Here is a 14830-nt window from a genome sequence, read left to right as displayed (position 1 = left end):
AGTGGAGAGGAAAAGAAAGGAATGATGCAGGGGAGAGGGAGGCAGGAACAAATAAAAATAAATTCTTCCCAAAGAAGCCTGCTATTTATCCTTCGCCCCTTCCGTGAAACCTCGGAGGCCACGCCCCTTTCCTTCCGCTTCCGGTTTCTCTCCAGTCATTCAGCCCCGCACCCCAGTTCCGGCGCCGCCGGGTCTGGGTTCCGGGTTCGTTTCCCTGGTTTCCGGGCCCGGCTGGAGTCTCCCGCTGCCGGGCGGAGCAGCGGTCCTCTGGTGTCGGGACTCGCCGGCCGAGCTCCCGCCGGTCCCGTGGCTCCCCGCCGGCCCGGGCTCGGATCCCGGCGCCCTCCCTCCCCGCCCGATGGAGTCCCAATGCGACTACTCGATGTACTTCCCGGCCGTGCCGCTGCCGCCACGCGCCGAGCTGGCTGGGGATCCGGGCCGGTACCGGGCGCTGCCCCGGCGCAACCATCTGTACCTGGGAGAGACGGTCCGCTTCCTGCTGGTGCTGCGCTGCCGGGGCGGCACGGGGCCGGGCGTCGGGAGCGGCGCGGGCTTGGCATCCCGAGGGGCATGGACCGAACTGGCCACCGCCCTGGCCGCCCTGGCCTCGGTCAGCGCCGGAGGGGGCCTGCCAGGATGCGGCGGCACCGGCGACCAGGATGCCGAGCCCCCGGGGGGAGGGGATCCGGGGGGCGGAGGTTTGTTTCGAGGCTGCAGCCCCCTTCTCACCCACGGCCCGGGCCCTGCTACCTCAGGGGGAGCGACCACGGTGAGGATCTTTGGGTGACAAAGGCTGAGGGGGGAGGGAGGTTTGCTGGAAGCAAGAGAGGCAGTTTTGGGGCATGGACTCCCTAGGGACCTGATGGAGGAGGCAGATGACAGCATTGTCCTGCCTTGCAGAGTGACCTAAGACGGGAGGGCATACAGACTACTTGGCCTGTCTTGCAGAGAGGTTCAAGCTTCCTGCGTCTTTGACACCTTCCTGACTTCTTCACCCATTTGACAACCCCTAGCTGCCTGTGGAAGAGCCGATCGTGTCCACTGATGAGGTCATCTTCCCACTCACTGTTTCGCTGGATAGACTGCCCCCAGGGACACCCAAGGCCAAGGTAGGGTGACAAAGCTGGAGCCGATGCCTTCTAATTCGGATGACATTTCGAGACCCATCTATCACTCCTCGTGAGCATGGGCCGATGGCTCCTATACCTGCCTAGATTGTAGTGACCGTGTGGAAGCGGGAGGTCGAGGCACCAGAAGTCAGAGACCAAGGCTACCTGCGCTTGCTGCAGACGCGATCTCCTGGGGAGACTTTCCGTGGAGAACAGAGCGCCTTCAAGGCTCAAGGTGGGGGAGAGGTGGGGAGGGGGGAGAGGGGGAAGAGCTGGAGCACGGAGAGGAGTAGATTAGAGGAAGCACCCACATTGGAAGGGAAGAACTGTGAGGTGGAGGTCTCATTTCTTGCCTCATCCTCTTTCCGCAGTGAGCACCCTGCTGACGCTGCTGCCCCCTCCGGTTCTGAAATGCCGCCAGTTCACTGTGGCTGGAAAACACTTGACTGTGCTCAAGGGTGAGCAGATCACGCCGCCTCAAGGCTTCACTGGCAGCAAGGGGATGGGTTGGAGAGTAGGGATGGGTCCTGTATGCTTGGCTGAAGGTGGGGCTGGGGATGAGGAGGTCTCACTACTCTGAGCTGGGCTTCTTTCCCTCCCTCCATTCCCCCCACAGTGCTCAATAGCTCTTCCCAGGAAGAAATCTCCATCTGGGATATCCGAATCCTCCCCAACTTCAACGCCAGTTACCTACCTGTCATGCCCGACGGCTCCGTCCTGCTGGTGGACAATGTCTGGTGAGGTCCTGTGGAGAGACGTGCGGCTGTTGAATGGGGTGGGGGTGTGGGTCGGGGGACAGAAATGGGACAGGGCCAGCTCCTTTTTACCCTGCCTCTCTTTTTTCTGAACTAGTCACCAGTCTGGGGAAGTCTCCATGGGTTCCTTCTGCCGGCTTCCTGGTACCTCTGGCTACTTCCCCTGTCCACTTAGTGCCCTGGAGGAACACAACTTCCTGTTTCAGCTGAGAGGGGGTGAACAGCCCCCTCCCGGGGCCAAAGAGGTAAGCTGGTGTGTTCACAGAAATGATTGACAGTGGGAACCGTCCAGTTGGTAGAGTGCACGTGGAGGGAGCACAGAACCCTGGGTTCTGCCCTCGGCATTGCATAAATCAGGCACGGTGGTGTGCGCCTGGGATCCTAGCACTTGGGGGGTAACAGGAGGATCAGACAGTCTAGGCTATGAGACCTGCCGGGTGTTAGTGGCGCAGGCCTTTAATCCCAGCACTGGGGAGGCAGAGGCAGGCAGATCGCTGTGAGTTCGAGGCCAGCCTGGTCTACAAAGAAAGTCTAGGACAGCCAAGGCTACACAGAGAAACCCTGTCTCGAAAAACCAAAAAACAAAACAAGAGAGTGGAAGGGAAAGGCCATAGGTCTCTCTGAACGTGGGTCGTCTCGCTTTGGTCCGTCTGCAGGGTCTTGAAGTTCCCTTGATTGCCGTGGTTCAGTGGTCCACCCCAAAGCTGCCTTTCACCCAGAGCATCTACACCCATTACCGGTGAGTGTGAGGGAGAGCCACCAGACACTTTCCTGCTCACCTCTGCCTAACACACACACCCTGCTTCGTCTCTCACTGCTCCCAGCCTGCCCAGTGTCCGCCTAGACCGCCCCTGCTTTGTGATGACCGCTTCTTGTGAGTCCCCTGTTCGGACCTACGAGCGTTTCACTGTCACCTACACGCTGCTCAACAACCTCCAAGACTTCCTTGCTGTGAGGCTTGTGTGGACCCCGGAACACGCACAGGCTGGTGGGTCACCTGCCAGGCTGAGACCTTGTCCCCTGGGAGGGACGGGAAAAAGAAGAGGCAGGATGAGGGAGACCAGCTCAGAGTGGTGGCCAGCCTCACCTCGGGGTGATTTGTAGTACCCGGATGGCTCCGCTGGGGACCGGGTAGCCATCCGGGGTCACAGATAGGGAGTTGAGATAGGCAGGGGTAGAAACACTGGACTTGTGCTTTCTGGCACAAGTTCTTTTCCCGCCCACCCCCCACCCCACGCCCCACCCCCGCACACACACACCTGTTTACTAGCTGTGTGACCTTGGGTAAGTTAATTCATCTCTCTGAGCTTCTAGCCTCTCTAAAACTGAGCAAATAACATCTCATGGCTCATATGCATATTAACAGAGTTAGTGCATGATATGGGTTAGAGCAGACCTCAGCACACAGCATTAACCCATTGTTGTCTGTAACTCTCAGCAAATGATAACATTTACTCAGTTTACTACACAGAGCATTTTGCAGATTAACCACCTCCCCCAACCCCTCTTGTGCCGGTAAAGACCTGTGGGAGCTGAGGAAAGGAGTCCAGTGCTCAGGGATATCTGTTTCCATTGTCAGGAAAGCAGCTGTGTGAGGAGGAGCGCCGCGCTATGCAGGCAGCCCTAGACTCCATCGTCTGCCACACACCCCTCAACAACCTTGGCTTCTCCCGGAAGGGCAGTGCGCTTACCTTCAGTGTGGCCTTCCAGGCCCTGAGGACGGGACTCTTTGAGGTGGGCTCAGTGTTGGGTGGAATGGTGAGAGCTTCTAGCTCCTAGAGGGGAAATGGCTTTGGTAGCACGAGAAGGCTGGGCACAGGGAAGATAGAAGCCCAGTCCGACCTGGGTCTGTGTGAAGGTCTGCATCTTCCCACCCAGCTGAGCCAGCACATGAAACTGAAGCTCCAGTTCACCGCCAGTGTGTCCCACCCTCCGCCTGAGGCCCGGCCCCTGTCCCGCAAGAGCAGCCCCAGCAGCCCTGCCGTCAGAGACCTGGTGGAGAGGCACCAGGCTAGCCTAGGCCGTTCTCAGTCCTTCTCCCACCAACAGCCTTCCCGTAGCCACCTCATGAGGTAAGGGACCCCCCTGCCCCCTGGACTGATGGCTGACCAAAAACCAAGTTGGGGTCAGGAGCAGGGCGAGGGATGGGATGCTATGGCCTCACAGAGCCCACAGCCTCTTCTGTCTTCTTCCAGGTCAGGCAGCGTGATGGAACGCAGGGCCATCACACCCCCTGTGGCCTCCCCCGTTGGTCGTCCCCTCTACCTGCCCCCGGACAAGGCTGTGCTTTCCCTAGACAAGATTGCCAAGCGCGAGTGTAAAGTCCTGGTGGTGGAGCCTGTCAAGTAGCACCGGCCTGCTCACTGTACTCCGGACACTCCAGAACCCCTAAGCCCCTAGGCTGCACCTCCCACTGTGGGCAGAGAGGCCCCACAGGGCTGCCTGTCTGTGTCTGCTGGTGAGGGATGAGGGCAGAAGCTGTGAAATGGGCAGTATGGCTGCAGCTCAGCCAACAGTATTCCCCCAAGTTCTTGTAAGGGGGGGAGGGGCTGGCCCCACCCCAACAGGGCAAGGGTTGCAGGAGCTCCCTTACCCCAGTCCTCCGCTTTGTCCCGAGTTTACATTGTATTCTCAGTCCAGTTCTGTCTCCTCTGCCTCTGAAATTCCTTTCCACCCACCCGCAGGGCTGAGATTAGAGGGTGGTAGTGGTAAAGGGACAATGACAAACGGCTCTCGTGTCTCAGGGGTTGGGGGACATAGCTAGGTGGCCTCTTTCTGCCCCTCATGTTTACGTTGGCAGCCTGAAGCACTTTAAGTTCTGTTTTCTTGGTTTTTGTTTTTTGTCTGTTGCTGTAACTTATTCTGTCTCCATCTTCCAACTGAAGTAAAACTATTAAAAGCTGTTGGGAGGGAGGACGGGTTTTTCTGCGTGTCGACCACCCAGGAGACGGCACAGTTGCCTTCCTATGCATGCTTCTTCAGTTGTAGTTTTACTTAATTCGGTTTTTTGAAACACCCTAGCCTGGTTTTGAAACCACTAGGCAGCCAGCCCAGGCCATCTGAAAACTTGATGCTCACGTGCTGGGATTACAGATGTGCACTACCACATGTCTCCAATTCTCAGTCTTCTGCCTGGCAGTGATCTTGACCCACCAACTGATGGAGCAAGGTACAGTCATCTCCTTAGAGGGTCGAGAACAGGCACAGGGTGTAACCTCACCCCCTCCTGCAAAGGAACCATTCTGCACACATCCTGAGCCCCAGGAGGGTTGCACTGGTGTTTATTATGCAGAAGGGAAGAAAGGAGGGGATCCCCCTGTCGTAGTTTTCCTTTGTGCCCTGGGCTGGGGTGAGGAGGCGGTGAGCGCGCGCCCAGTTCCAGGTTCCAGCAGCAAGAACGGTGGAGACGGTGTCCTCCATCTCAGGCCCAGAGGCAGGCCACTTCTCCAGCCAGCGCCTCGTGCAACTCAGACATCAATAGGCTCCCGGCCTCGGTTCTGCCTCTTCACCACAAACACCCGCTGTCCTGACACAGTCACCAGCAGTGTGTGTTCACCGAAGACCACTGGAGAGGGAAGGGAGCAGTTAGTGGGTGTAATAGCGGCCACCGTGGGGGTCACAACAAAATTGGCTGCGATGGGCCAGGACAAAGCAATTTTGTAGTTCACGGAGGAGAGGCAGCTGTGAAAACCTCTTCTCTTTACTACTCCATTCTCATACCAGAGGGATGTCAAACTGAAGGCCCAGGTTGAACCAGGGGCCCTGGAGGAATTGGGGGTGAGTGGGAAGAGCCAGGTATTCCTCCCCTGAGCAGAGAAGCCTCTAGGAGCAAACCCACCCACCCACCACCAAAGGCAGGAGCTCACCAGACAGGCGTTTGAAAGGGACATTGGTGCCATGGTGCAGCCGGAAGCCGCAGGCTGTGCTGACCAGGTCTGAGATGGTGCTGGCTGCCTGCTCATCGTTCTCAAGGTCCCCAGATGACTGCATGCGATGGAAGCGGGTAGGAACAAAGAGAGCCCAGAGTTAGCAGATTCAAGGCACAGGACCTCCAGCTCCCATACTTGTATGGTCTCCCTTTATACCTTCCTACAGTCCTAAGTGGCCCAGCTTTGGGAGAATCCCATCTAAACCTATGATGGTGTTGCCTTCCCTTGCGCCACCGTTGCTCACCCTGAAATACCAGGCTTCAATGCCGAGAGCAACTCTACCGCTAGCCATGCTGGGGACCAAAACCTTGGGTGTGTTCACCAAGTGATCTGTCATGCCCCCAGCTCCTCACCTAGGATTCTAGGCAGATGTTACACACACACACACACACCCGCCAAGCCAACTGCCCAATCTTTAAAGGCTCCACCTGCTCCCCTTCTTCCCACTTGTCCTGTGTGTAGGCTTTGAAGCTGACACACCACGGCATCTTTGAAGCTTTCCCAATGGCTGTTCCTCTGGACAGCAGTGCCGACTGTCTCAACTCCCGCTCCCCATCACTTCTAAATGGGGCCTTTACTAGATTTAATCCCTTTTGCTCTCAGTTTCTCCATCTGTATATTGGAATCAGCAGGACCTATTTTATGGGCTTGTGAAAGTTTCATGAGAAAGCGAGAGCACATTAAAACCCTGCCTGCATAGTGAGTGTCCCATATAACTGCTATCAGTGTGCACAAGCCGCCAACATTTCCCTTAGCTGCCGCCTTGGTCAACTCCTTTCTGGATTTCTTGCTTGTTCAGGCACCCTGGCGTCTTTCTGGTTTTCCCAGTTCAAAGTCCTACTGGATGAGTACTCAGAAAGGTAATGGACGTGCAGAAGTACTTTTACCTAGTTACTGCCAACACATACGAACACCTCTGCAATGTGATCTCTGGGCTGTGGAGATGGCTTAGCAGATAAGAGCACTTGCAGCACAAGCAAGAGGACCTGAGTTCAAATCCCCAGCCAGGCACGGCCACACTCGAACTCATAATTAGCTCTAGGACTGTGTGTGAGGGCCTAGACAGGTTGGTTGCTGAGGCTTGTTGAGGTCTGCCAGCTTAGCTCCAGGCTAAGTGAGAGACCCTGCCTCAAAGAATAAGGAAGAGAGGTCTCTATAATGCTGTACACTGGCCTCAGCACAGGTATGGGCACACATACCTGTGTGCAGACCCTAGAAAATAGATCCAATGTCTTCTGCCCTTTCTCCTCATTGCTACCAGTCTATTTTCTACCTAGCCTATCCTGGACCGGTCTTGCGACATCATTTCTGTGTACACCATTTTGGGGGTTTTGTTTTTGGTTTTTGAAGACAAGGTTTCTCTGTGTTCTGCCTTGGCTGTCCTGGACCCGCTTTGTAGACCAGGCTGGCCTCAAACTCACAGCGATCCGCCTGCCTCTGACGCCTGAGTGCTGGGATTAAAAGTGTGCGCCACCACGCCCAGCTCCATTTTGTTTTAAAACCCTTTAAGTGACCCTCAAGATGGGTGCAAAGACATTGAAGCTAGCCATAGGAAGTTCTCCACTATCGGTTTAATCATACCATCCTTCCTGTCCAAACCGTTTCATCACAAACCCACAGCCAACCCAGCCAGGCATTGGGCACCAGCTCCCAGCCCCGGGTGGCCTTTTCCTTCCTCCACGACCCTGCCCTTGCAGCTCAACCCAATTCAGCTCCTGCCTCTAAAGACGTCTTACAACAAAAAAAAGTTCTAGGGGCAGGTCAAATGGCTCAGAGCAAGGGCACTTGTTTCAATGCCTGGTGACCTGAGATCAATCCTCAGGACCCACGTGGGAGAAGGAGACCTCACTCAGGGAGGATGACCTCTAACTTTCCCCCACTCAACACCCATATGCACCACACACACAGACACTGAGTTTTAAAGATCTACAAAATAATAACATACTACAAGTAATCCGTTATCAACACACCGGTAACTAATTGTATGACACTGATTTTTTTAAAGTTGTTTTTTGTTTTTTGAGGCAGGGTTTACATGTAGTCCAGGCTAGAACTGGAACTGAACTTGATATGTGTAGCCAAGGATGATGCTGAACTTTTTTTTTCTTAGACAGGGTCTCTCTGTGTAGCCTTGGCTGTCCTGGACTCGCTTTGTAGACCAGGCTGACCTCAAACTCAGTGATCTGCCTGCCTCTGCCTCCCGAGTGCTGGGATTAAAGGCGTGCGCCACCATGCCCAGCTATCCGCCTGTCTCCACCTTCCAAGAGCTAGGATTACTCGTGTTTGGTTTTATGTAGTACTGGGGAACCAGACAGAACAAAAAACAAAACTGGGAGAAACTAGGCAATATTTGATGGGACTTCTAGGCCATGTGTCCCAAAAGGACCCCGCGCCCCGTCCCACGCCTCGCTTTCCCACAACGCACCGCCAGGACTGCACCTTCGCTCAGCACCAGGTAGCCAAGCTGGTCAGGGATTCGCTCCAGCCCCTGGGTCAGTGCAGAAGTCTAGCGGGTAAAGAGGCAAGGGGTGAGAAACATGACACCCTTGCAAACCCATTGCCCTCCTAGATGCGATCCTTCCAGACCCGCTAAATGTCTATGTCTCCATCTGTGGTCACTATTCCGGCGCACCCCTCCCCCACCCATCCCTGGGTCTTATACTCGTCACGCAGACGACCTAGCAGTACTTCCTAGCCCCACAGCCCCTCCTCATGGCCCCTTCCACTCCAATCCCCTTGTGCCCCGCCCCTGTGCCATCTACACTACTCCCCAGCCTCCGAACGCCCGGTAGCAGAGCCTTCCCCAGCCCTCCCAGTCGCCTCCCTCCCATCTCCGTTCCCTCTCGGTCTCAGGGTGGACTGGAGGTGACAGCGGAGTGCACGCCATAAGGGGGCAACCGAAGCTTGGGGGGGGGGGATCGGGGACGCGGAACCCCAGGTTTGCACGCCCGCGCATGCGTCCTCACCATCGCAGCCGTAGGTGCCGGGGGAGCTGTCTACCGGATAGGTAGCTTCCGGCGCCAGGCTCGGGTCATGTGGTTTCAGCAGCTGACTCTAGCCCAGCCCTTCGCGTGAGGATTGGAGGGCGTGTACGTCATCAGACTTCCTCAACCACTGCCGAGCGCCGCTTTCCGGACACACTCGTGGATTGGTTGCATTTCCCCGCCCCTCAGGATTTGCCGGCCTTACGAACATGCGCAAGTGCGACGGCGGCTTCAAAAGGGAAATTAGCGCAGTCCGGTGATGTAAGGGGAGACCCCCTAGTATGTCACTCTTCAACCCGAAAAGAGAAACTAACGTGAAAGTCGCATATGGAAAGCTGTTCGCATGTTAACTCTTCTGCCTTGAGGAGGCATAAAAGTGAAGCAACCCAAATAAAACTGAATGGGCAAGTCAAATTTGGTGTGTTCACACACTAGCATATAATCAATACAAGGGAATAAAGTCCCCACACACAGTGCAACCTGACACTTTCATAAACATGATACAAGACGGAGAAAGCAGGCTGGAAAGATGGCTCCAGAGCTGTTAAAGGTCCAGGCTCACAACCAAAAAGATGAGTTGTGAAAAGGCAGGCACATAGGATCACATATTTTGTGGCTCCATCTATGGACGATACTTAGCCGTGAGTGATGCTACATGCTTGTAATCCTGATACTTGGGAAGCCAACGCAGAAAGTTGCAAGTTCAAGGTCAGACTGGGCTGAATAACGAGTTCAAAGCCAGCCTGGGGCCTGAGCTACCTGCCAAGACCCTGAACCAACACACACACACACACACACACACACACACACACACACACACTCTTCTGGCAAATCCAGAAAAACTGAAAGAAGGTGGTGGTGAGGCAAGAGAAAATAGGAAGTGGCTGTTAGGGTTTGGGGTGGTGGTGGCGTAGTTTCAGCTTTTGGGGATTCGTACTGAAGATTGCATCATATCTTCCTGAATGTATAAAGTCAGTGCATCATACACGCTGAAAAAAAATTTAAGATGTGTGAATTCTGCCCCCTCCCCTTTCAGTACTGAGAATCAGAGTCAGGGCCCTGTGAATGCTGGGCAGGTGCTCTGCAGCTGGGCTCCGGCCTCAGAACAAACCAAAGCTCAACAGAGAAAATTCTCCACCCCAATCCTCTTGTATTAGGAGAAGCAGCTAATTAGAGAAAATGCATGTCTTAAAAAACAAACAAACAAACAATACACGAGATGCACGGGCACCACCAAATTCAATCTTCACGACAAAAATATCGAAGTTGGACTGGCAAGATGGCTCAGCGGGCAAAGGTGCTCACCGCCAAGTCTAAGAACCTGAGATCCATCACTGGGTCCCGGCACTGTGAAAGGAAACAACCAGCTCCCACAAATTGTCCTCTGACCTCCTCAGGAGAGCCATGGCACTCGTGGCCACACACACACACACACACACACACGATAAAGTAATAAAAACAGAAGCATGGCCGGGCGTGGTGGCGCATGCCTTTAATCCCAGCACTCGGGAGGCAGAGGCAGGCGGATCGCTGTGAGTTCGAGGCCAGCCTGGTCTACAAAGCGAGTCCATGATGGCCAAGGCTACACAGAGAAACCCTGTCTCGAAAAACCAAAAAAAAAAAAAAAAAAAAACAGAAGCATATTCACAACATAAAATTTAAGTTTAACTGGGTACAATAATGCATCTCTCTCACACACATACAGACTAACCACACATCACACACACAAACACACACACACACCCCACTGCACATACTACATCACACATCTCTCACACACACAGAGTCACCACACACCACACACACACACACCACACACACACACACTATACTAGACACACACACACAGACACACACACACACTGCACATGCACACACCACACCGTATCTCACGTACACACACACACTACACTAGACACACACACACACACACACACACACTGCACATGCACACGCCGCACCGTACATCTCCACATACATCGCGCAGGCTCGCCACACATCACACACACACACACACATATCGGCAGGGGTCGGGGGAGTCAAATAAGTAATTTAAATAAAGTAAGTGTCTGCTGGGTATGGTGGTGCCCACCTTTAATCTCAGCACTCAGCAACCAGAGGCAGGTAGGTCTTAGTGAGTTCCGGGCTGCCCAGGGCCATACAGTGAAGCCTTGTTTCAATAAATAAATAAATAAACAAATAAATAAAATAGGTGTGCAAAAGGTGAAGGTGGAGAGAGGAGGCAGGTAAGGGGTGAATGGCAGATGCTGCCCTTAAGTTAACCCTAAATAAGCTAATTCCCTCATCAAGCTAATATTGCCCTAGTTGTTTTTTTTATTTTTATTTTTAGGGTAGCCCAGGTTGACCTCATCATGTTCATATAGATTAGTACAAGATGGAGTCTTGAGGCTGAAGAGGTAGCTCAGCAGTTAAGATTCCTTGTTGCTTTTGCCAAGGACCCGGGTTCAATTCTCAGCATCCACACAGTGGTTTGTAGACATCTGTAACTTCCAGAAGACCCCTCCAATGCCCTCCTTTGGTCGCTGAAGATACCAATGTGGTGCACGTACACCCATTCAAGTAAAACACTCCTACAGAGAAAATAAAGTAAATAAATGTCTACAAATCATTTTTGAAAAAGCTGGGCACAGTGGCACGCTTCTGTAGTCCCAGCACTCTGGAGGCAGAGGCAGGAGGATCTCTGTGAGTTTGAGGACAGTCTGGTCTACAAAGTAAGTTCAGGACAGCCAACGCTACACAGAGCAACCCTGTCTCGAAAAACCAAAATAACATAAATAAATAAATAAAACCATTTTTTAAAGATGCAGTATTAGCTATTTCTGCAGCAAAGATTCAGAAACAGCTGAAATTCTATAAACAGAGAGGGGGGAGGGGGCCCCGGCATACTCTAATAATAGAAAACAATTCTCACGTTAAATGACTTAAATCAGAGCTATGTCTGCCAACCAAGAGTAAAATTTAAAACAAGAGGGGTAAAAGCAAGTTTTACGGCAGGTCAAAGCACTTGCTAGCCAGTCCTGGAAACCTGAATTGAATAACCAGAACCCATGTAAAAAAGCTGGATGCAACGTTGCGCAGGTGGCAGAGGGGAGACTTGCCCAGAAGCTCTCAGGCCGGCCGGCTCGCAGCAGACTGCAGAGAAGTAAGAGAGACCTCGCCTCAAGGAAGTGAAAAGATAAACTGACTCTCAAAATTTGTCCTCTGACTCCTGCATCATGCTGTGGAAGATGTACACACACACACACACACACACACACACACACACACACACACAGAATAATTAATAATGACGATGACGATGATGATAAATATTAAAGGAAGTTGTAGAAGGAGAGATACATGGTCTGATGTCACCTAATTATCAGTTAAAACCAGGAAAAGGCAGAGGTGTGTGTGTGATTACAGCTATACGTCATATAATATATTTACATATTATTTACTGTATATTAATAGATAGTATATCTTATATAAGTTTAATAACACAATACATTATATTGTATATAATATAAACAATACATCTTAACATAGAAATATATACTTATATATTATATTATATGTTTATACAATATATAATCTATAGGACAATTACAGACACCGTAAGTCATCTGACAGATGGATGGGAGAGCTAGCAGAGAAGCAATTTAGTTTTTACACCAGTTTGAGGCATATGTAGAAAACTTCTGTCATTTGAATGCAGCTAGGCGGTGGTGACACTAAAATTTAGCTGCTATTTTCTTTTCTACTGTTGTTTTGCTTTTTGAGGCACTATCTCTTTTTTGAACTGCATTCATATATTTCCACACATGCATATATAGGGAATATTTTTTTATTAATTATTGATAATTTCATGCTTGCCTGTAATGTAATTTTGATGCCCTCACTCCTCTGTTCCTCTCCCTAACTCCCCCAGGTCCCACCTCCATCTTCTCAGCTCTTTTCAACTTTGTGTCCTTTTATCTATATCTGTATCTGTTTCTGTATCTGTATCTGTATCTGTATCTGTATCTATCTCTATCTGTATCTCCCACTGAGTACAGTTTATACTGCTAATACACTCTAGCCTGTATGGGCATCCACTGGAGAAAGCACAGACAATCTACCAGAGGCTGCACCCTTAAAGAATCAGGGCTCTCTGCAGCTCCTTAGCTGGCCATGGGAGCCGGTGAGCCATCCCCCTGCGGGGATGTCAGCTGGCTGCCTTGATCTTATGCAGGACTTGTAGAAAACCAAAGCTGCTGCATTCTGCACACGCAATCCGGTCATGTGCAGAAGACACTGTTTCCATCCGGGTCCTCCCTAAACTCTAGCTTACAAGCTTGGGACCACAGGTCTTCCATGATGGTAGGCAGGGTTACTTGTAGCCCAGCCTGGCATCAAACTCACTCTGTAGTTGAGGATAACCTTAGTTTCTGCCTCCATTACAGGTATGCGCAAACAGGCTATGGTGGTTTGAATGAGATTGGCCCTCATAGGCTCATATATTTGAGTGCTTTGTCACCAGGAAGTGAAACTGAGAAGGATTAAAGTGACCGTCAGGCAGCAAACTGTCTCTATTCTTTTTTTTCAATTTGGAAGCTGATAATTCACATTTCCTGTTTACTCAGGTAACCAATTTTATTTCTTCTCAAGTCTCTGATGGGGTTGAAGAACAGATAGTTTAGTTTTACAATTAAGCTTAGCTGTTTAGGGGTTAAGGTGTTTTTAGGTCTAGATAGATGTTTTAAGTTGGTAGAGATGAGATATGATAGATGTTGATTTACATTCAGAATTTGAGGATCACCAAGATAGGAAAGATGTTTTCTTCAAGGTTGCCAAATACAAATAGCCAAAACACTATGAATGTAGCATTAATATAATTCCTGATTGTTTCATGGTTCTTCCTGCAATGTGTAGTTCATTTTATATATGTGTAACAATATAAATGTATATGTAAAAAAATAAAAATATTTTTTAAATGGCCTTTGGGGCTGGAGAGATGACTCAGAATTTACAAGAGCTTGCTGCTTTGGTTCTCAGCACCCATGTCATAAGGCTCACAACTGCCTGTTACTGCAGCTCCCGGAAGTCTGATGCCCTCTCCTGGCCTCTGCAGGCACTACACTCATGTGGCATACACTTGCACAGAGACCTTCATACACATGTCCAAACAAAGGAAATTTCTAAGAGGATGCCTGCTCATTCCAAAACCTCCCATCTTATTATCTGGACACATACAGAAATTTTCTATTCCGTCAAAACACATCAAACCCTAATCCAAATATGTAATTCCAAGCTCTAACCAGAGCAACCTTGGTGCCCCCCTACCCGCCTACCCCCCGACTCTCTGGGAGCCCCACTCTGACTGGGCTTCCCCATCGCTGTCACCTTTTCTCCTTCCTCCTCAGCACCTGTTTTTCAGAGTAGAATGTACTCTTTTCTTGTGCCTCCTCAGCCAGCCTGAACCTCCCGACTCACTGCTCTTCAGTTTGCATAGTACAGTAAACTCCAAATGTGTCTGCTGCTCCCAACAAATAGAGGGTTTTTTTTTTTTTTAAGCCTGTTGACTAGATATGCGCACAGAAACAGACTCCCTGTCCCTCGTCCCTCCCCACTCCCACTCTTACGCCTAGACTAGGTATTACACTCCAGCCCTCGGGGAGAAATGTGAGAGTTAGGTTTTTCATTTACTCCCTGTGGGTGTCTGTCGGGAGAGGACACTCTCCTGGGCACACCTTCCTGTTGGCTCCCTGGGAGCCAGGAGTCTTCCCACAGAGAAGTGCACCTGTGAACAAAGGTCCTGTTTTTTCACCTGAATTCGGCCTCAGCACCTAGGTAATTAAGGCCTTCCCACCCAGCAGGGACACTGCAGCTAGTATCTTATTCCTGTGTTTGACAGCACCTTTGGCAGGGGACAGTGTGCATGGAAATTGAGAGTCAACACAGTGGAGCGGCTCCTTTATGCTGGGAGAGTCTGTTAAACTTAGGATGCTTTATGAGCTACCTGGATTCATAGTTTATAATTCAACAAGAGTCTAGGCTGCCTGGATCCGTTC

The 14830-nt window shown here is 51.4% G+C and overlaps 2 protein-coding genes across 2 annotated transcripts; one reads left to right on the top strand and one right to left on the bottom strand.

Moving 5' to 3' along the window:
* Positions 1-202: 202 nt before the first annotated feature.
* Positions 203-4258, top strand: Trappc14 (trafficking protein particle complex subunit 14). Its single transcript, XM_051161204.1, has 11 exons — positions 203-769; positions 1014-1109; positions 1215-1344; positions 1481-1567; positions 1726-1846; positions 1962-2109; positions 2521-2603; positions 2689-2852; positions 3444-3598; positions 3743-3936; positions 4060-4258. Exons 1-11 carry the CDS (start codon positions 359-361, stop codon positions 4211-4213), a joined length of 1743 nt encoding a protein of 580 aa, XP_051017161.1. The 5' UTR covers positions 203-358; the 3' UTR covers positions 4214-4258.
* A 988-nt stretch (positions 4259-5246) lies between these two features.
* Positions 5247-8922, bottom strand: Lamtor4 (late endosomal/lysosomal adaptor, MAPK and MTOR activator 4). Its single transcript, XM_051161203.1, has 4 exons — positions 8760-8922; positions 8219-8299; positions 5731-5848; positions 5247-5429 (listed from the first exon to the last, which is right to left on the bottom strand). Exons 1-4 carry the CDS (start codon positions 8760-8762, stop codon positions 5332-5334), a joined length of 300 nt encoding a protein of 99 aa, XP_051017160.1. The 5' UTR covers positions 8763-8922; the 3' UTR covers positions 5247-5331.
* Between the last annotated feature and the right edge of the window lie 5908 nt (positions 8923-14830).

This window comes from Acomys russatus, chromosome 19 (assembly GCF_903995435.1).
Source record: "Acomys russatus chromosome 19, mAcoRus1.1, whole genome shotgun sequence".
Lineage (NCBI taxonomy): Eukaryota > Metazoa > Chordata > Mammalia > Rodentia > Muridae > Acomys > Acomys russatus.
Note: the sequence above shows the minus strand (reverse complement) of the source record. Positions and strands in the feature narration are given on the sequence as shown.

What these genes read in the sequence shown, in the direction of transcription:
- Trappc14 (XM_051161204.1), top strand. Translation starts at nt 359, where the DNA reads ATGGAGTCCCAATGCGACTACTCGATGTACTTCCCGGCCGTGCCGCTG. An exon ending in CAGGGACACCCAAGGCCAAG is followed by an intron (nt 1,110 to 1,214) that starts GTAGGGTGACAA and finishes ATACCTGCCTAG; the next exon opens with ATTGTAGTGACCGTGTGGAA. An exon ending in AGCATCTACACCCATTACCG is followed by an intron (nt 2,604 to 2,688) that starts GTGAGTGTGAGG and finishes CACTGCTCCCAG; the next exon opens with CCTGCCCAGTGTCCGCCTAG.
- Lamtor4 (XM_051161203.1), bottom strand. An exon ending in GCGAAGGTGCAGTCCTGGCG is followed by an intron (nt 5,849 to 8,218) that starts GTGCGTTGTGGG and finishes CATCGCATGCAG; the next exon opens with TCATCTGGGGACCTTGAGAA. An exon ending in CCCTTTCAAACGCCTGTCTG is followed by an intron (nt 5,430 to 5,730) that starts GTGAGCTCCTGC and finishes TTCCCTCTCCAG; the next exon opens with TGGTCTTCGGTGAACACACA.